Source organism: Sceloporus undulatus, chromosome 1 (genome assembly GCF_019175285.1).
Source record: "Sceloporus undulatus isolate JIND9_A2432 ecotype Alabama chromosome 1, SceUnd_v1.1, whole genome shotgun sequence".
NCBI lineage: Eukaryota > Metazoa > Chordata > Lepidosauria > Squamata > Phrynosomatidae > Sceloporus > Sceloporus undulatus.
In genome coordinates, this window is record NC_056522.1 from 160,777,508 (window position 1) to 160,800,264 (window position 22,757).

Consider the following 22,757-nt stretch of genomic DNA (forward strand, 5'->3'; position numbering starts at 1 on the left):
GAAAAACACAGAGCAAGCAGAACCCTAATAAAAGGAAACTCAACAGTAGCAGAGAAAAAAATGTGAATGATTTAGAAAAGGTGTCTTCACCTCAAATCGTGTTCTAATCTTGTGAGTTAGCTGTTGTGCTGCTGTCTTTCATCAGCCTTTGAGACTGTGAGATTTACTGTCGGGGTTTCTTTTCTTTTGAGCTTGTTGCTGTACTGTATATCCATTCTCAAGCTGAAGAAGTAATCCACTACCCATGGATTTACCCTCCACACCAACCTAATTGAGGCAGGAGAAGCTAAAATTTTAATACTTCCTCTTCTATGTGTGCCAGTCTCGAGATAAAAAGTATGACTGTTCAGCTGTTTTTCATACTTATATCAGCTGGGAACCGCACAAAGGCAACATACTTTGACAGGTTCCTCCTAATACTTCCTCTGCCACTCCCTGCACTAATACTCTTTAACACCATTTGGCTGGACTATCCTAGTGGTTTTATGACTGGTGTTTGCTGATGAGTAAACTTAAATAGTAGAGTTTTGACCTTATTGGAAAAGTAAAACAGTGCTGGAATGCAAAAGGCAGCGTATCAGTCATTATCACCCAGTACTATGTCTCTATTCAAGTGATCCACATACAAGACACAACAAGCCTTAACTCGCCTCAAAACCCATAATACAAAATACTGGTGTATTTTCAAAATAAGATGTGAATAAAAGAAACCCAGGAGATGAATCAAAGAATAGAATTCTTTAAATGATTGGTGTGACTTGGGATGTTTGTGCAAAAAGTCAACAAAATAGACAATACTAACAAGTGTGCATCTACAACAGGCCAAGATGTAAAACTTATAATGAATGGGTAAAGTAAATGTAAACATGTAATTGAAAAGGACTAAGGATAATGACGGTTTTATTCCTCAGGAAAGTACAAGAGGAAGATTATTAAATGCCTAATGCTGAAAACAATACCAATCAACAGCAAGTAATTAAGAAGCAAAAGCCAGTGTGGTATTGTGGTTTGTGGATATGTCTCTGGAGTTGTTGGTGTGTGCCTTCCAAGTCATTTCTGATTTATGCCAACCTTAAGGTGAACCTTTCACAGGTTTTTCTGGAGCTGAGAGTGTGTGGTTTGCCCAAGGCCACCCAATGGGTTTCCATGGCTGAGTAGGGTATTGAATCGTGACCTCCAGAGTCTTAGTCCAGTGCTCAAATCACTACACCACACTGGAGTCCAAGGTTCAAATGCCTCCTTGGTCATGAGAACCAACTGGGCAAGTTACACTCTCTCAGTCTTAGAGGAAGACAAAAGGCAAAACCCTCTGAACAAATATTGACAAGAAATTCCCATTATAGCTTTGCCTTAGGGCATAAGTCAAAAATGACTTGAAGGCACCCAACAACAACAACGAAATTAAGAAGGTGGTTTGGAGGTATATTACCTGAGAATGAAAGGAGTGAGGGAAAACTACAAAGGTGAGTAAAGGTTAAAGAAAGGCGCTATACATACCGGCATAAAGTGCACCCTTGTCACGTGCTAGGGGTTGGCTGAGGGCACACCGCCCATACATGCCTCACCCCAACACGTGACGAGGGCATCAAAATGGCAGCGCCCTGTATGCACGGGTGCCGCCATTTTGACACGACGCAAGCTTAATGTCCACACATCCCGGCGTCATTGTCACGCTAAAAGTGCACCGCTTTTAAGGGTTCTTTTTGCTGCGCGAGGGAGCCGTGTGGTTTGTCCTCTGCAGCTTCCTCGCGCAGCAAAACAAGGCGTGGATAGACCACCCTTTTTGAGCAATCTGTATCCCACCAAAGTTAACACATTGAAATAAAACACAAACAATAGGACATAACCCTTAAAAAAACATGTAAACTGTTTTGCTTCCACCACATGAAGAGAGAGGAAACAGGAATCACTGGTTTTATAAAAGTTATAGTCTTTCCCCCAAATCTCTGTGATCAGAGAGCTCCTTGTTAAAAATCCTTGCAGTTAGAAGGGGGGCATATCAGTCTTTTGCTTTTCTCCCTTCTACCCTGGAGGTTTTTAGAGAAATAAAATGTAACAGAGACTCTGTATGTGTGCTCTGCTTTTCTGAAGCCTAAACCGGCAGCTTCAATTCTGGTAACTTAGGGTGAAGCTCACTTTAAATATTTTTAATTGCCTTTCTGCCCACCACATTTTGATGTGCAAAACCTTTCCTTAAACACAGATTATGAAGGTGTACGGACTGGCCATTAAGGCCAGCCTGGGGGCAGAATCGGGGTGTGGCGTTCACATGACGCATGCCTCAACTCCGCCCCAGGCTGGCATGACACCACCTGCTGCACCACGCAGCGAGCGGTGTCACGGCACTCTTCCGGTACTGCATCTAGATGACACAGCACCAAAGGAGTGTTAGAAAAGCCGCAACAGTGGCTATGGCGTCCTTTTTGCACCACGGAAAGGTGTGGTTGCCTGCCCCCAATCTGATGCAGAGAAAGGCCACCCCTTAGGGACAGTTTGTACAGCCCTTAAAAACAATTTTAAAAGTCAGTTTGCAAAACTACTTCTAAAAGACCAAAGGTCATGCAAAATAATACAGTAACTTTTCCCTCCTCGGTGTAAAAAACAGCTGAACTGATCTGAAGGAGCTTGATTCGGTGTTAACTTTTGGTCTTGCCTGAATTTAATCCATACAATAGAACAGAATCATAGAGTTGGAAGACACCTCCTATCCTTTGTATGTAGCCTAACTCTGGATACAAAAACAGTACATTCTGTTATAGTTAATGGGGAAATGATGGCTATCAAGACAAGCCTGGACATTTTACAATGGAAAATTTAATGTTTATCAGAAGGAAGGAAAAGGGTGGTGGAGCAAGGGGATTTGAAGGCTGAGTGGAACATGACACCATTGTGACTGGACAATGGCAAACTCTATCCATACTGGCAGGAAGCAGTGTCATGCCAACATCCCACTTCCACCCACATTTCCCAGTCAAAGCTAGACTATGTTTCATTCTTTAATCAAGTGAATAACGATAAATCTGAATGTACTTACCAAAAAGTACTTCAATAGGGAACAAGGCTAGTTTACCAAACTTAGGTCCAAAACACATTGCAAAAATAATCCAGTTTGAGACAGCTTTAACTGCCCTGGATCAATGCTAGGGAATTCTGAGAACTGTAGTTTTGTGAGACATTGAACCTTCTCTGTCAGAGTTCTTGTGATTCAACAAACTATAGTTCTCAGGATTCCCTAACACTGAACCAGGGCAGTTAAAGTGGTTTCAAATTTCTGCAGTGTGTTTTGGATCTTAGTCACTGTAGCCTTTTTAAAAGGGCTAGTAGCTTTCCCTACTATGATAGAAACATTTCTAAGTCTCTACATACTTATCTTCAATTGTACATACATGTATTGCACCATCCCCTGTCTGCAGAGTGACTTACCTGGGAGCCTGATAGTGTTGGTAGTTGACCTTTGCCCAGCCACAAATAGGCATGGTGGCAACAGGAGATTTTTGCATCTGCTCTGAATTTTTTTGGTTCGTTAGACTTGGGTCATGCTTTACTTTTGCCCCAGCTAGTTCTCAAAAGCTGAAAAAATGTTTTTAGTGGCTCTGTGTGAGTATGTGTTTAGGTGCAGAAAGTAACCAGTTGAGCTCAGGTGATGGTGGAGGAGAAGCTGCATTGGAGGTGAAGCAGATGGGCAGGAAAGAATGGCCTGAAGCGGCTGCTTCCAAGAGCAGGTTGAGACCCAGCTGACTGTGTCGTTCGCTTCTAAGGCGGCCTGCATGTGAATGTCATGACCGCTCAGCGCAGCATTAAGCCACATTGTTGGGTAATTTATTTTTTCAAAATCCTCCAACCATCCATGTGTACCATCACAGGAACACACCAGTGGTGACCCTGCTGCCCAGATGCTGTCCCACTGGATGGCTGCCCACTTTGATCGTTGCACACAGTGGCATCTGCGATCCTCCACCCGGACAAAGCATTGGAGCAAAGGTGCGCCCAGTAAAACACTGGCAGTAGTGCACAATGCAGTAATGATCCTATGAAAACAGGTTGAACGTTAAAAAAAAATAGCAGTAATAACAGCAGTCAAAAAATGAACTACAGAATAAGAACCAGGTAAAACTACATTGCTCGTAGGAATGGAAAAATAATTCACAAAGTTGTGTAAAAAGTATTTAATCGGAGAATGTGAAAGTAAATAGAACACTTCTTAGTCAGCTGTTGAAAGAATGAGTGCTTAGTTGAGTAGCTATTTCTTTTGAAGTAGCCTTATCGTATTTGAAAGTAAAACTTGTTCAGGCTTGATCTGACTACAGAACTACACTGAAAAAACATTAGGTACACTTCACAAGGCAGAAGGGAAAGATAGGAAATACAATGCTACTAGTTCCAACTAGAAATGTAGTAGAACTTCATAAGCAGGTATGAAGAATGGATATGTTCAAAGATGGTTTTATGAAGATGCTGATCTTAGGGCAAAACATTATGTACACCTGAAAGTAAATAGCACTGAGAACAATGAGTTTTCCTTTTTACAAAATATGCATAGAATGGAATGGAACTGAGACAAATTTAACTAATGGGATACAGAATGCCAGATACTTTCTCAGAGCATGAGAATTACATAGGGGTTTATGATTTAAAAATTGCTTGTTATCAAAATTTAATATATACAATACAAGTGTTTAGCCTTCACTGTGCTGCTATTTTACTTGCTTTTGTATAGTGAATTACAGTACTCCATAACCTAACGTCCAATGGAATTGCACATGCATTAAGAATCAAAATCTATTTAATATGTGTATGGCAGTTAATTTTAAAAGGAAAGCAACATCTCTTTGGAGTTACTAGAGTTCTAACATAGCAGCATAAAGTCTTTAACCAAGAGTGAAACATGTATAATGATTATGAAATTGTCTACCTGGCCAGTGTATTCACTTTCTCCTCTCTTTATATATTTATATGTTTAGGGCCACATTTATATTAAGACAGATTTGAAAAAGTTAGTTGCATTTTTATACATTTTGAATGAAGAGAAGATTTTAAATGTGATTTGAGAAAGGTTTCTTAATGTTATGCCTGTTTCTTCCTTAAATAATATGGATATAGGTTGGGAACTATTTCTCTAGTAGGTAGATAAAATTCATTACTTTAAATGTTAGTTACATTAAATGTCTCCTTTTAAAAAACTACTAATTGAAAATGACATCTAAACGTATGACATCTAAAATCTATTAATTGTGATCTGTCGAATATTTTTGTCATTATATTTACAACACAAATTACATCTACAACATAAAACATTGTCAATACTGACAGTCATATTGTATCACTCATTAAAGAAGAACAAACAACCATTCATCTACTTATGTTGCTTCCTCTCCTGGCTTCCATAGTCTTTAACTTACCAAAATTCAATACCTTCTACTTTTCTTCATTTGAGTTAATTCTTTAAGTACCTCTATCTTGTTTTTAGCCCATTCTGTATAGACTATAAGATTCAAAGCTATCTTCTCTTTCTAAGTTGAACTATCCCAAAACATATTACAAATGTATCATATATCATGAAAACTTAGTCCAAACATTTTCTTATGTTAAATTATTCACCTAAATGTATTTTATATACGGTATATATTATGATGAGTTCAAGCATTCGTACATCCTGCCCCAGTCCTTATCAAATTTTTCTTTCGGGGCATTCCTAAGTAATAAAGTTAGTTTGTCATTTTCCATACAGTCGTACGTCTTCATCTCCCATTCTGATAAATCTGGGATCTCTGTCTTTTTCCATTTTCTTGCGTATCCTGGCAGCTGGAATAATGTAATATAATAGTTTTCCATATTTATTTATTTTCATATTTTTCTTCCATCATACCTAATATGAAAGGTTTGGGGCCTTTTCTCAGTTTGATTTGTAAGATCTCCATTGTAACTTTGTGCATCATTGTCCGGTATTTTTTTGCTTTTTCACATGTCCACCACATGTGAAACATAGTTCCTTTTTCTTTCTTGCCCTTCCAACATCTGTCATCAGAATTTTTGTAGATTTATTGAGTTTCTCATGAATTAAGTACCATCTGAACTGAATCTTATAATAGGTCTCCTTCAGATCTGATGATAAAGTATGTTTTATATTCTGGTTCCTCTTCAGATCATATAAATCTTTCGCCTTTTACAAGTGATCTGTCAAAAAATACATCAGTCAGTGTGTTTGAGAGTCTGCCTTTCTGGTTAGTAGAACCATCTGTGTGGGAAATAGTAGTGTTCAGATGAAATATAATAAATGTCAGAATGTTATATGTTTTAATAGCACATCGTGAATGCTTTTTTGCTGTGAACTAAATTTTATGGTCCCTTCCTCTGAGAATGGATTTGTCTCCCCTGTAACTGCTTCCCACTGTTTCTTCAGAATCGAGACGCTTAGGTCAGGTAATAGGCCTGCACTTGCTCATGTGCATGGTGGCTTGACTTAAAAACATGATTTTAAATCACCGGGGAAAGATTAATTCAGATAAGTTTTTCCATTGTGGAAGATATATTTCCTGATCCACTATGTACGCTTAGTTGCAGTAGCAGTTAACACATTTGTTTCAATTAAATAAGGGCTTTGTAATACCTACAAATTGTCACACAGCCCACATTCTTTTAACACTAGAGCATTTTATCTGATTAAGAGACAAAGGAGGTAATTGTGAAATTAGTGGATTTCTTTCTAGCTCTGTTCACACTTGATCACCCACTTTAAGATAAGGACTATAATCCAGGATGGAGTTAGATGTGCTACGCTGTGGGCTGCTTGCCCAGAACTTTCTAGAAATAAGGGTGACTGTTATTGAGCCAAATAGTGTTCTTTGTGAGTTAGAAATTTGATGTCATTCTTTTTAATTGATGGTTTAAAATATTATTATTTTTTTCCACAAAGAAAAAAATGCATGATCTGTTACAGTGCGCTCTTATTATCCGTGGGCTGGCCATCCACAGATTTGCCCTTCCATGTCCAGCAAGCCCTGTTGTTGTGAATGGAGATGCATGCATGCAGCTGAGCTAGCAGCCCCATTCATGGTGTGTGGCCATAGGTAATAATGGGACTTGAGGTCCAGTGTTCTTCTTTATCTGGTTTGTCTTCTTTGTTCTTAATACTGTACTTCTGTGCATTTGTCCACATGTTTTTTAATCCTAAGGTATTTTCAATTTTGCCAGCATTGGGGTTTTTAAAAAATGATTTTGAAGTTTGCCCTCAAATTACTAAATGCATTACAGTGAGCCTTCCATATCCACAGACCTTTTTATCCACAGATTCAAGCGTCCACCATTTGAAAATATTTTTTAAGAATATATAAATTCCAAAAAGCAAATCTTGATTTTGCTATTTTATGTAAGGGATGCCATTTCACTGTGCCATTGTATATAATGGGACTTGAGCAGCTATGGATTTTGGTATCCATCGGGGGTCCTGGAACCAAACTCCAGAGGATACAAAGGACCCACTGTATGGTCACCATCAGTCGGTTCAGTTCCTTTTAGTTCAAATTCATTCATCCCTACAATAATAATATGTTAAATGTAATTTAAGTACATTTAAGGTTCATTTATCTATAAATGTAAATGTAATAATTAAGAGAGTTTTAATAAATTAAGTAATTAATGAAGAATGACTTTTTCATTATATTCAACTGTTTTTTTTATCTCTTTACATATATGTAGCTAATTTTCAGTATATTGAAAAAAGGACTTAAAAAATAAGAGTGACCTTTGTGCTCTTGGCCTTGGAATGTGCTCCCCAGCCCTGCTTTCTATGCCCATGCTTAGTGTAGAAACATGGATCTGATTTGGTTCTGGATCAACACTGTCCCTTTCGTGGAACAGCCCTTCTCTTTCTTCCCCTTCGACATTGTGCTCAGTCCTTAAAGGTTCAGCCAGTCAGATAAATCACATAGACTTTTGACATGCCAGATGATTAATTTTAAAATCCCATTGATTTCTGTGCATTTAGGCTTGGCTTAAATTTGATATTAAAATCTGTGAGATTTACAGACATTTGTTTAAACTGCATCTTTTGTCAGTTTAGTGCAGCTTGTAAATCACAGCGTAAGGAGCAACCTGACATCATGGCAGCACATTTGCTTAAGAGAACATGCTGATATGTACTTCATTTGTTCTGAAGTCTACTCTCTGGAGGCTGCTCTCACTACTACTAGATTAACGTGTTTGTATAAATTTAAAGGGCTGTGAACATTACTTGCGTTACTTATCCTGAAAGAAATGTGCTCTATGGTATGTTTCTTCTTTCAGATATTTGTGAACTCTAGTATCTTTCTGGCATGTTTTCTGTGACCTTGTAGTAAAACATTCAAATTCTTGTTCTGGTATAATCTCCTGTGGCATAACAGCTCTGTCATAAATGCCGATCTGCACTGAATAGATCTTTTTAATTGCAGTTATGACTTATTTTTCTGCCTAGCTGAGAGTAATGTAACCATTTTATTTGTGTATCTGCTAGTTGTTTTGTTGAACCTAAGCTCAAAAATATGCAAGGGCTGTCAATTTAGTATGTTGAAGAGGGACTCTGCAATCCCATAGAGGAGGGAACTGTCTTAGTGTGGCATGAGCTGTCCCCGTCAGCAATCCACAGACATACCAGTATGTCTGCCATCTAAATCCCTCAGAGCAGCTGTTTTTCTTTGACAGAAACCTTGGCCACATCTCTGCATTTTCCACTGTGAGAGACTACAGTGAAAGGTATTGACTTGGACAGTGTGTGGCTCCCTTATATTTGAGCTTGTCTTCAACATTTTTTACTCCAAAATCATATCAACCGTGTCAGCAACCAAGTTCCAAATAGGAGAGTCAGTTTGCTATATGCTGTTAACATGTACCCAGTTTCATACACGTGGTGTGATTTTTACCTCTAGAGTACTGTATTGGAGATAAAGAAAAGTAAGAGAGAAAGTAGGAAAGATTGGTACATTGGAAAAATGGTATTGATGCACCAGACGGGGCATGTTTATTGTACAGAAATATTTAGGCTGAAGAAATGATCCTGACCTGAGATGGCCTGATAAAATGCAAAGTATGTTGTGTTGTTGTTTTTTCCACTTCTCTGAATTGCAAAGTGATGATTCACATTTGTTAAATGTAATTCCAACTCTGGTGAATAACTGCTAGAAGTATTGGACACTTACTTATTCATAATTGGATAGACCTTCTTTCTAAATAGCTCCTTGAATTTTTTGTAGACTTCTTGGATTTCCCCCCCCCCCCAAAAAAAGCAGGGGTAGTCATGTACAAGGGAGCCAATGGCCAAATCTTTCCTGCACTGCGCTGTATGTTGTGTGAAGTTGTGTGTGTATGTGCCTTCAAATTTCCTGTTGACATAGGATGATCCCAGGAATTTCATAGGATTTTCTCAGGCAAGAAATCTTCAGAGGTGGTTTTGCCAGTCGTCTTCTCTGAAATATAGCATCCAGCACCTGGTATTACTTGGCAGTCTCTCATCCAAGTACTGACTTGTCCTGACCATGCTTAGCTGCCAAGACCAGATGAGATCTGGGGCCTTTAGGGTATTTACCTCAGATACCATCATTACTAACTGTAAACTGGTTGAAAATCTCAGCTGGAAGTCACCTCCGTTTGAGAGTTCCTAGTGAGTCTGACATGATATGGCACTGCTAGTGTCCTCCAAAAGCAGCAGTTGATCAATTTTGGAATTAAAAAAACCCTTCATCCCCAAAATGTTGGGGTCTGGAGGGCTTTGTGGGGTTTAAGGGAGGTAGAAAAATATTCCGGGGTTGGGGTCATATGTAGCCTGTGGCCAAACAATTTCCACCTCTGATTTAAAATGTTTATTATAATTCTAATTTCTTCCTTCCCCCCCCCCCCCCTCAAAAACAACCCTTATATGTCATTTGTTAATTAATTAATATTTTTAATATGTCTTTTGTTTTGTATTGTATTTACCTTTATATTGTACACCGCTTTGATCCTGGGAAAAGCGGTTTATAAATAAACAATTTATTATTTTATTATTATTATTAATGTTGAAAATGTTGGACATGGTTAGAGAATGTTTAATATTAGTTCAGCTCAGCCATCCTTTGTGTTTGAAATGGCTCACCTAGTGCAGCTGTATGGATCATATGCATAATGAGAACTGCTGATGGGAAAAGGTTGGGGTCCCTCAGAGTCAGCTTCTCTCCAGACTGGGATCAGAGTCCAGCTGAATGGGGCATAAACCAGTCCAGCCAGCTGAGTCTGATATGTATGGACTGTTACTAGGTCCCTGAGGTTACCTGATTTGTATGTCATCAACCCACAAGCTAGGGACAAATTAGATCTATCTTCAGATGACATCCAGTACCCATCAAAACATGAATGAAAAAACTTCTTGGATTGTTTGGTATTTCTCATTTGTTGTGGGGGCAGTTGGCCAGCATGCATTGGCATGCTGCCTCTTTCATGGTCAGCCAGAATTTTGGCTTAACATGTCTGCATGAAACATAGTTTGCATGTAAAATATGGTACAGATGCCAGTTATATCTATTGAAGTATGAGATCTCCTAGGAATGAATTCGCTTGGCTTAGAATATTGGTAATAGGTGTGTTTCTTTGGAGAGGGTTGAATTTTTCTTTTGCAGTTGTGTTTCCCAAAACAAAGAGAAGCCTGAGTGTAACATTGCTTCATGTTCTTTTTTTTTTCAGATTTAGCATTGGAGTCAAATCCATCTGACCATCCTGGAGCAAGCCCAATTTTCTTGAGCAAATCCCAACCAGATGGTAAGCAAATAAAAAAATAAAAATAAATAAATGAAATTAAAAAGGGAGGAGAGAATAGCATGTACTATATTTAGATCTTAATTGAGAAATGCCTACCTGTCTCATTTGACTTCTATAAGATATTTTTTGCTTCAGCATTTCAACTCAGGATTGGGAGTCATGTGGTGCTTCAGATGTCATTGGACTCCAGTACTCCTGACAATTGGCTATGCTGGCTAGAATTGCTAGGACTTGCAATCCAGCAGCATCTGGAGGGCCACATGCTTCTCACCCATGCTCCAGATAGTGCAGTTTCTAATAGCAGTTACTTTTATAGTCACATGTTTCTAACAATGTAAACATTTCTAACAGTATAAACATTTAAGTGGGTCGTCTTAAACTTACACATTAAAGTCTAATGATGGTACTATTGAATGATAAAATTTCTAGTAATATGTCCTTTTATGAAACATAACATTTATCACTCTTTGCCACAGCCCAGTGTTTATGGAGATCTCCTTCACAGTCTTGTGCAAGGATTTCATTTTTTGAATGAAGAAATACAGTGATCCTTGGGATGAGTTCATTCACTTTCATCCCAGTCCTAACAGTCCAGTGCAAACGTAGTTCTTTTGAACTGAATGACACTTATTCTGTATAATATGTTTTATTATTTTAAGTGCAAGTTATTGGTGATATATCATCTTTGAATAGATGAACTACTGAACTGTTGTTGAATAAAATCATAGGTATCCTTGTCAGGTTTGAATGTATACTTGGCAGGTAAATTCACAGCAACTGGGAGCATGGTATATTTTATAATCCCATCTCCTTAGAAATTAAAGTATTTACTGATAGAAATCCTTTCTCCCTTTTCAGTGAGAGAGAAGAGGAAAAGCAACCACATCAACCACGTACGTACATGTAATAGATATAAGAAGTGTTAGTAAAAACCCATGCCAGCTAGTTTTCTAAAGAATACAGCAACAGTAGGCCAAGTGTCTGATGCCTTACTCTTCCAATTTAATTTGAATTTCTCTTTCAGAAATTAGTGGGATTTAAGAGTAAAGTCATGGCAAGGTCATATTTTATATTGCTCAGTAGAAAGGTAATCCTCAAAATTATGCTGAATGAAATTGAAGCAGTTAAAAAACAGACTTAAACCCAAAGTTGTTCTCTTTTTTATTTTCCACTTTTATATTTGTTTGTTTCTTTGTTTTGGTAGGGCCATTTATTAAGAGAATTTTAAAAAGATTTATGCTTTTCTTGCAATTAGAGTTCAAAACATTGTAGACTGCAGGACAAATAGAATTGTTGGTCAGAATGATAAAATAATTCACTGCATAGTGAAAACAAGCTTATTACGCCTGCTAACAATCCTCCTTTCTCCCAACCCTCTAGAGCACACTCCCAAGTTCAGCGATAGCTGCTGCGTATTATCTTGGTTTAGTCACACATGCCTTCATTGTGGGTGTAAATATTGAATGTAAATATGTTTTTAGTAAGTGAGCAGGAAATTGTTCTCTCAAATTGCTAATACTTTGATAGAGAAGAACCTTGATGTATACCATATATAGTCATCTACAAGTCATCTTCATGTATAAGTCAAGGTCAGGTTTTGGGGATTTTGGATATGACCTGCGGATAAGCTGAAGGTACAACTTAGGGGCATATAACAAAGGATGTAAATGACAACCCCCCCCCCCCAATGCATGCACTCTTCTTGCATTCAATGAGGATTTTCCAGAAATAGCACAATAGGAAAAAGTTGCATTTCTCTTCTCCTTGTCAATTCATATTAGCCTCTCCCAGAACAGCTGGAAAAGAAACAAACATATGGTGATGGGTTTTAGATGGGTATAAATAGCATGTACAGTATATCATTTTGACTCTGAGTTCTATGGTGCCCAAGATACCTCCCAGTCTTTGCATCAATGCCTGCCTTTGCCAACTCTATCTTGGCTTTGCACATGTCACTATTGTCAGGTACTGTAGATTATATAAGGAGTAGTTGTATGAATGAATAGGTCTAGAAAAATGCTAGGAGTCTGGCTTTTTTGTGCCTAAAAAGTTGTCCTCTGTAGCCAATATGCTGCTGACACTGCTTGTCTCTGCTTGTTACACTATTGTTTTTCCATCCACTGTTTAAGCATTTATGCCTTCTGTTGCTTTCTTCAAAAACCCTGTATACATAAGTATTACGTATATAGCATTGGGTGTGTATGGTGAATCTATCCAGACATCATGGATTTCAAAACAATTCTAAAAAAACCTTTTCCCCCTCCTTATAGGTTTCCCCAGGGCAGCTTACAAAAAAATATAGTTCATGTTCAACAATATTTCTAGATGACAGCACAGTCAGCCAGCCTAATCTTAGGAGCACAATAAAATGGTAAGTACCACTAGCTCTTGGGATGTTCCAGTATTTTCTGGCCAAATCTAGTTGGAAGTACTAAGTCCTGATTTGTGTAAGGTGAGCAGGACACCCTCCCCCCCATCTCCCCAAAAGAAAGAAAAACATACACAAAATAGCTATATGAAAGTCTGAGGCTAGTAGGAAAAAAGGCTTTTATATAAGATGGAAAAGTTATTAATTGTTGGCTCTGATGTTATGCTGCCATCTAGTGGCATCAAGTTAGCCTCCACTAAGTTGACTCAAATTCTCTGAATCAGGGAAGCTAACTAAAATTTAACCTTTTCTGATATTTTTGGTAACCTGGATAGCTGTTATTTTTGGTTTATTAGATGCTCCACTGAAAATATGCAGTTCAAGAAGTCTCCATATATTTGCTGTTGTCATTGTTCCTCTGCAGAGGTCTGTAATTTAAAATATGTTTAAAAACAGTAATTAAAATGATAGGTTCTTGGCTAAAATTAGGAAGAAAGATGGGGTAACGTTTATTCTTTTATTCACAAGGAGTAGTCTCAATTCTTCAAGTAATTAAGCATTACCATTGGCTGAACTGATAAAACCCTGTAGTGCTTGAGAATGAATGCTTGAAACTAATTCTGAAACAAAGACCTGATATTTTTCCATGGATATGATTAGGTCATATTGACTTCAGATATCTTGGGGGTGGGGAGAGTATAGACGGTAGGTTGCATGTGGCCCCTGAAATCCCCTGCAAATTCCTCAAAGTTTCCCAATCTCAACACTTTAAAAAAAATTGTCATGATTTTCATGCAGTGTTCACCTGAAAATTGTGTTGAAGCCCCTCAAAGTTGGTCTTCTAACTACACTGTGACATCCACCCATTAAAATACCTTCCTTTTCCTCACCCTGATAGTATTTTGAGACCAGATTACAATTTTCTTGGGCACTTGACTAGAGGGCTTGAACCATGCTCCCCCACCATTCACTTCACCAGGGTAGAAGTAATGAAATTAATACTCTACGTGATTCTTTTGTGCGGGAAAAAAATCTCAACCCCCCATCCTAGCAGGTGAAAAACTTCCACAGAGTGCCTCACCCCAGGATGTTTTCTAAAGCCAGTGTATTGCAGGGTATAAAAATGCCTATATGCCCAGGAATATTTGTGAATACAGAATTAGATATATTCTGCATTATCCAAACACCCAAAGCCAGAAGCATAAGTTATATTAGAATGTTTATTTTGTGTAGTTGTTAGTGCCCCCCTCTCCCCCCAAAGAAACAAATGTAGTAGATTCGCTGGGACAAATCATTTTTGTTATTCTTTCTTTAAAAAAGGGACCTTTACATGGCCGATGGCTGAAAGACAGGGAGATTATTTCCAATTCTTTGATGGCCGTGAAGAGCGGGGTATACAGTAAATACTATAAATAAATTAAATAAATAAATAATATCCCTACTTTATAGCTCTAGCTCTGTGAGAACTCTGCAATAAACATGAATCTGAGAGACTAGTAGTTCCCATCTGCCTTCATGGGAGTTAAAGAGCTTTGTCACATAGTACTTTATACTCTTGTAGCTCAACAACCTTGCAGAACAATCTGCTTCAATGCGGGGCAAGCTGCTTAAGGGATAATTCCATGCAAATAGATTTAGCCCTTTTATAGGTGATGCCCTACTAGAAGTTAACCCCTCTCCCCAACTAATATTCCCCAAAGAAGACAACTCCATGGCATGTGGATGTTTTCAGGGATTTTACATTGGAATAGGTAAAGAATTGACTGTTCACAGATAGTAATGATATCCACATTTTTCTCACTGATTCTTAGTGTTATTATGATACATGAGCTGTTACATTTAATGGCTGCTCAGCCAGATTACCTCTCCCCTTTTCTCCTCCTGAAATGTTATCCTATCCCTATTACCTGAGTAGAACCTTTGTAAACATCAAGGTGTATGCATGTTCACTGATTTGTTTAGAATATTGCCTAGTGGCTTGGAATAGAAGAAGATGCAGTGATCATTGCTTCAGTTTGAAAGCAAAAAGGGATAAATGGTTGGAGAACTTTGTCCTTGCTGAGCAGCATACTTGATAAACAGCATATCTCTCTGGATTTTCACTGTCACTTAACAATCCCACCGCTGGTAGCTTCATCTCCAGCTCACCTACAAAACTAACTTTGTTGGACCTTTTAAAATTAAAACATAAGTCTCTATTAAATCTACTTGTATGGACAAGTGACACTCTCTCAACCTTAGGGTCACCATAGGTTGGAAACAACTGGAAGGCACACAATAACAACAAAAACAACAAAAGTTGTGAAACCTTTGACCCTTACTTCACTATTGGTTAATATTGGTGCTGAAAATTTCAAGCTAGAATTCATTTATATTCATAGGTGCTTTAGAATTTTTGATGAATGTGAGCCTTAGGGAAATTAATGTCTCTAATGTGGATTTTGTTATAAAAATCTGTTTTTATCCCTAACAGCAATCTTGTATCAAAGTGGAATCGGTAGAACCACTTACTGTACAATGAAATGCCTTTTTTTCTCCCTCTCCTCACAGTGTTACATTAGCAATATATTATCACATAAAGAACAGGTGAGCACTTATTAAATACTGTTGTTTTAAGGTAATTATCATGATATTAAAGATGCTGCTTCCTGAATTAGAGGTGTAGCTGAAATGTGAGTCATTTGTATTAAATTGGGGTATGCATATTGGGGAAGCAGTGGTTGTAAACAGCTTGGTGTGAGTTCATGTCTAGACATGTTGAGAAGGACATAACTATGAAATTGACAACATCAGATACCTGGAGATAAAAAGTGTTTAGCAGCAGTTTTCTTTCTTTTTTTTTAATGATTTGTTTACCTTGAGATATGCCTGTTCAAAAATCTTCCAAGTTTTTAAACTCTAAATTAGGGTTTTAAAATTTTTAATCAGATATACTGGTAAATTCATTTTTAACTGTAAACATTACATTTCTACTAAAATAGTTTAATTGGATATAATTATGATTTTAATTTCCATTCTCAATCCATGCCTCTGTCAGATACACTTAGTTCACTGACTTTTTCTATGTAAATTAAAACTTAAATAGATTTTCCTAATGTGTGAATTTTAACACTACTTACCATTGGAGGCATTTCATTTTCTCTTATTGAAATAGATTTCAAACCTTATTCTAACCTATCAGGCATGGATATTTTACTACATTTTTTGTTCGCTGTGTTGTTCTTGTGAGAATGGGGATAGGGCAAAAAGAGTGAAGAAGAAAGGAACAAATACTGGAAGGAGGAAAAGCAGATAATTGTCCCATGCACAAGTTTCAAGACCTTTCCTCTATAGCCGTGGTTCTCAACCTTCTTAATGCTGTGACCCTTTTATACTGTTCCTCGTTTTGTGGTGACCCCCAACCATAAAATTGTGGTGTCCCGGTTCCTAAAACCATCAGAAATATGTGTTTTCCAGTGGTCTTTGGCGACCCCTGTGAAAGGGTCTTTCAACCCCCAAAGGGATCAGGTTTAGAAACGCTGCTCTATAGAGTGCAAAAAGGTGCAAGACCAGGTTATAAGAATAAAGCAATGTAAATACTGTAATACTCTAGTTGTACCCTTCCATAAAATAAAGGGCAGGATATAAATATTTTAACAAATAAATAGTTGTAAACGAATTACAGATTGTGACATACTTGTTGATGAAAAGCATCACTGGGAAACATGAGCTAGACTTTTTTTTAATGGTAATTTAAAACTTGTTTTGAGTCAATATGTCCTACAATGTTGTATTGCTGTCTTAATTTAAGATAAATAAATAATAATAAAAGATTTATTTATATACCGCCCTTCGAAACATCAGGGCGGTTTACAACAATATACAACAGTACAACTACAACAAAGTACAAAGTTATATAATATACAACAGTACAATTACAGCAAAATACAAAGTTATACAGGAATAATCAAAATACAAAACAGTGCAAACCCACCCCACCCTCTATATAACAATAATCCAGAATAAAACATCCACAGCAATACATAACTCAAGGAAATAAAACTCAAAAAACCATACTATAGCTGGATGGCAATATACATCATCGAGGGGGCTAGAATGACATTGGTGCTCATGGGGAAAACACAATCCATGAGCATATAAACCCCATACACAGACAATGTAAGAAAAGCTGCAACAGAGTAAGACTACTTTCCAAGTCAATCCTCTATTGCAGACACAGCTAATAGGACCCTGCCCCCCGTCCCCTGCAGCCATGCGCAGTTGCACAGGTGTGGCTGTGAGTCCGTTTGTGGCAAGTCCTGGGTGGGTGCGCAGCTGCGCAGGTGGAATCCTCTCCCAGGCAGCTGCTTCGGCAACAGCGGCAACAAACACAGTCCCTTGGGGCCTTAGAGGGGGCAGAATGGGGAGATTCTCCAGGAAGCTGGGTTTTATGGCGTGCCCCTGCCACCGGCACGCCCCTCCCCGGCTCCCCCTCAGGTGTTCCTGGTCTCCCTCGGTCCTGGCAGCGCCGCTGTGAGTCCGTCGGCGGCAAGTCCTGGATGGGTGCGCAGCTGCGCAGGTGGAATCCTCTCCCAGGCAGCCGCTCCGGCAACAGCGGCAACAAACACAGTCCCTCGGGGGCTTTTGACAGAAGGTTCTTTCTATGGCATCTTTCGAAAGAAAGGGAGAGTGACTTATTATATCACATGGTGATCTGTGGTCCATGGACAAGTGGTCGTCCGCAAACTGTTGCTTGCTGGTCTCTTTCTGATTAAAGACTTGCCTTCAAAGCTTCATCTTCTACACCATTTACTTGATTAAAGATTAAAGAACTCTGGGATTTTAAGAGAATGGAAGAGAGGCAAATTTATAATCTGCATTCAAAAATCTTTGAAAACGTTTTCTTTATCCAAAAGTAGAATAAATTGCCAGCTTCTGTTAATAATTAATAATAATAATAATTTGTTTTATTTATATACCGCTATTCCAAAGATCATAGCGATGAACAGCAAGTAAGCTAATTAGCCCCCAACAGCCTGGGTACTCATTTTAGCGACCTCGGAAGGATGCAAGCCTGAGTCCAGCTTGGGCCCTTTTGCTGGTCTTGAACTCACAACCTTGTGGTTTTGAGTGAATGGCTGCAGTACAGGCATTTAACCACTGCGCCACCAGGGCTCTGCTCTGTGTGTAATAGCTTCATAAGCAGAGCTGGGAAAGAACGGTGGCAAATACATGCTCCTTCAGGAGGTATTCCTCAGCAGGAGATCAATGTTAAATATAGCTCTCTGGGAATGAAGGGAGTCCCTTGACGACAGGAGCTGCAGAGCCAGCACTCATGAGTCAGAGGTACGGCTGGTTTCTTTGACTTTTTAAACATCTATGTGAAGATTTTGCATTTCCTTTTATTTATGGAAATCGGCTTTAAAGTGTATTTGGGAGAGGCATTTAGGGATATTAAGTGTCTTGGTAAGTTGGAACGTTCAGGGGCAGATCTAAAATTGCATGAGTGAAAGGCCCTTTTCCCGATTCTGCCACTCTCTCATCACTGCATCCATGCGTCCTTTTGAGAAAGTCCCCTGCCTGTCTTGGGAACAGCAGGCTCCAGTGGGAGAGATTTGTGGGAGGTGGTATGCTCCCCCCCTCCCAATGTTACTGGACTACAACTTCCAGCATTCCTCGTGTTGCCTTCGTTGCTTAAAACAGCTTGGGCTTGCAGTTCAACAGCATCTGGAAAGACACCTGATTTCTACTCCTGTTTAGATGAACAGCCTTCCTTTTATGCTAATCAAGATCCAGTCACTGCCTTATGCTTGCTGCTTTTTTCTTTCTCATACTCATAATTTTGCCACCACTCTAGTGCTTGTTTTTTAAAAAAATCATATATGACTCACATTAAATAGCATTAAATAGCCTTGCATAGAAGTGTACAAAGATCTATAGAAATATCGATTAGACTTTCTGCTCATTCGTGGCATATACATATGTAGATAGTGTAGAACTCCCAATTCATATACACATCCTTCACTGGTCTCCTGGGGGTGACTGACTGTTACAACTAGGGAAGGACTACTAAAATTACAGTGCTAGAATTAAATCATCCATACTTAAAGCAATGCTTTGCAGAAAAGTAGTATTCTATAAATGCATTAAATAAATTATCCAGTAATTTGTTACATATTTATTACACCATTTTTTTCTGAGTCAGTGGGAGGTTTCATCACTACAGTAATATGGTGGGAAAGATTTTGTTGAGAGGTATACAGTGGACCCTTATTATACACTGGGGTTTGGTTCCAAGATCCTCCGTGTATAGCAAAATCTGTGTATGCTCAAGTCCCATTAAATATAATGACATAGGTTTGATATTTGAAATGTATACTTTTTTGAACATTTTCAAACTGTGTATGCTTGAATCCGTGTATAAAAAATCAATGTATAAGAAGGGCCGACTGTATTTTGTCCAGCACTGTTTAGTCAGCTGTAGAGTTCATCAGGGACCACACTTGGATTTCTCTACTAAAACAAACACTGAGCCCATTACAGGAAGGATGGGAGAAAGTGTGGCTCCCCAAACATTTTTTATTGCAACTTCTTCTCTCACTATTAGCTGTGCTGGCTAAGGCTGATGGGAGTTACAGTCTTGGCATTACTGTACCTGGAAAAGTGATGATATTACCTGTTGCTGCATTACGCTGTATGGGCTATGATGTCTTGAAATTCAACAAAGCTTAGTGGCATATTTTGAAAACTACAAAATGTACTGTAAGGCTACCTTTAAATTTTCATTTTACTATTTTTTGTATTGAACACGTAATCACAAACAAGGGAGAGGAATAAAAAAGAAAACTGCTCATAGTTAGTCAAAGGTAGTGCTGATATCCAGCTGGGTACTTCTAAATGTAATACAAATGTGTAACTTGGGGGAAAGCATTGGTAACACCAGTAGAATGTATGTATCTTCATGTGTTTCAGGGATTCAGATAGATCGCTGGATATTTTTGATGAGAAATCACATCCACTCACGGTAAATCTGATTGTTCTCTTAGTCTATCTTGTTAGAGTATGTTCAATGTAAGCAATTATGATTTTCCTTCTTTTATTTATTTATGTCTCTCCTTTATACCAAGGCAAATTTAAAACTTTAAAAGTATAAATAAAACATTTAAAAAGCAATTAAACAATGTATAAAGTTAAAAATATTAGCCATCAAAATAGTAAAATGTATTAAAAACTGTATACAAACCTAAACATCTGAATCGTACAACATTTAAAAGCTTACTCTTGTCAGTTTGAAAAAACCCAACAACACAAAAATGTTTTACCTGCTGCCAAAAGAAGAGCCAAGATGGCACTTTCTTGGCTTTTCTAGGGAGGGATTTCCAAAGACTGGGGGTAGCCACTGAGAAGGGACTCTTTCTTGTTCCCACCAAATGATCCAAAAGGGTGGTGGGACAGAGAGGGGGGCCTCTCTGGATCTTAAAGCTCTAATGGACTCATCATGGGAGATATGGTTCTTCAAATAACCAGGATCCAAACTGTATAGGGCTTTGTGAGTTAAAACCAGCACTTTACATTCTGCCCAGAAATGGACAGGGGGCCAGTGGAGCTGTTGCAACATGGGAGTTCTGTGGTCCCTAGCTCCAGTTAACAACCTGGCTGCAGCTCTTTGGGCCATCTGAAGTTTCTGAGTACAGTACTTTTTAAAGGCAGCCCCACACATGGGACTACAGTATTACAGTAATACAAACTCCTAATCTTGGCATCTAAAGCTTATCTATTTCAGTTTGCTTGTGAGGTAAACCAGGACTGTAAAAAACAGGAGACTTTTAGCTTCTCCTAATATGTAAAGAAGGGCTTCAGTCTATATCTACCCAGATTGACTTTTTGGTTCCTGGGTTTAAGAACTGATGCTGCAGAATGGTGGCCTTGGGATTTTAGTTTCATGCTTAATTTGGGCTGTGTTCCTCTTGAGGAAGGCTGCTGGGATGGAATTCAATCATGCTGGGAAAACATTGCAGTACTTCTAGAATCCAAAGAGGGGCACAAAAAGCTTACTTGTGAATACGGACAGGTTTTCCATTTACTCCTCCCAACGGCAGCCTGTCATGCAACTTTGGAGTGTCTCTACCCATTTCCCTTTTAAAATCAAACATGGGAATGGGCTGCAGTAGAACAGGTTGGTGCTTATAAAACCATGCATGCACTCAACCCTTGGATTCCAGTTCTTGCCTATAACTATTCTGAATCTATTCAAGCAGAATACTTTCACATCCCTAATAGCATGGTGCACTCTGTGTATTCTTTCAGAATTAAGGCCTAATGTTTCCAGTAGAGAATTTAACACACTTCTAAATTGTGTCATGTTTCAGCGAGAAGAGGTTCCAGATGACTACTATAAGCATGACCCTGATCACAAGCACATCTATCGCTTTGTCCGTACCCTTTTTAGTGCAGCACAGCTGACGGCCGAATGTGCAATAGTGACACTGGTAAGGCTTGCTTCATTACTGCCACCTTGTGTTCAATTTTGAAAATGAAGTCTTACTTTAGCCATACTTCTTTTACTAGGTTTAGCAGATAGCATCTACTTGATGATTATTTGGCTAATGTTAATAAAGTTCAGATTCCACACTGAACACTAAGCGTATTTCTGGTGCATCATTTTACCTTATATCAAACAGACCCTTTATATAGAAAATGCATTTTTGTTACAGCAGTTTCACTGAAGCTTGCAATGAAGCTTCCTGTTCAGCAAGTGTAATGCAAATCCATTTCTATAACTTCCTATGATATTACAATTTTCCTGTTCTACAGAAGTGGAAGAGAAATATATTAGGTAATAATAATAATGCTTTATTTTTAGCCCGCTTCTCTGTCAGTAAATAGGAAGAAGATTGCATCTTCTGATATCAGAACAGTTGTGCATAAAAGGCTATGCCTTGTAATTATTAACATTTATTATTAATGGGAGTTAGTAATCAGAAGTGATGTATAAATTAGCATGATCAGGAATTGGAAATCATGTTCACAGTACTCTTCTGTAATATCAACATGCATATCTAGTTTTGAAAGTTTCCCAAGTAGTATGTTCATTCCAGTAGAAACAACAGAGTCTTAAGTGATAGATTTATGACATACATTTTTGAAGACTGGAGTTCACTTCCTATGTCCTTCCTGGGCATTGCCATAAGAATTCATATAAAACAGTTCCATAAAGATAAGCTTGTTCCATCCTCAATGTCACACCCTTTCAAATACATAGACAAGGCTATCATATCACCTCTTAACCTTCTCTTTTCTAGGCTAAACATCCCCAACTCCCTAAGTCTCTTCTCTTAGGGCTTCATGGGTTCCAGACAAGTCACCACCCCAGTTGCCCTCTCAACCCTTAGGAGAAATACTATTTGAAACATAAAAAAGTATTGCCACTAGTTGGCAATGTTTGACCAGAAAAGGGAGTAGAATTGTACTACAGTACAAGCAAAAGGTGGTGGAGCATACAGAATTCTTCAGAATTCCTCTGAAACTGCTTGTCACACAAATTGTATGCTTGTCTAAAAATAAGCCTTTGGTTTAGTTTGAGATTCAGAACCTCACCGCATACTTGATATTAAAGTTGAAAACACAGCTAAATATATCAGTGTGT

At 38.4% G+C, this 22,757-nt stretch overlaps 1 protein-coding gene across 1 annotated transcript in view; it reads left to right on the plus strand.

Annotated features, from left to right (window-relative positions):
* Positions 1-22,757, plus strand: part of CCNYL1 (cyclin Y like 1) — a 39,025-nt gene that overhangs the window by 5,438 nt on the left and 10,830 nt on the right. The window contains exons 2-7 of the mRNA XM_042473216.1: positions 10,690-10,764; positions 11,623-11,657; positions 13,035-13,135; positions 15,683-15,718; positions 20,084-20,135; positions 21,481-21,600. Of these exons, the coding sequence (XP_042329150.1) occupies positions 10,690-10,764; positions 11,623-11,657; positions 13,035-13,135; positions 15,683-15,718; positions 20,084-20,135; positions 21,481-21,600 (419 nt within the window). The remainder of the gene's footprint in view (positions 1-10,689; positions 10,765-11,622; positions 11,658-13,034; positions 13,136-15,682; positions 15,719-20,083; positions 20,136-21,480; positions 21,601-22,757) is intronic.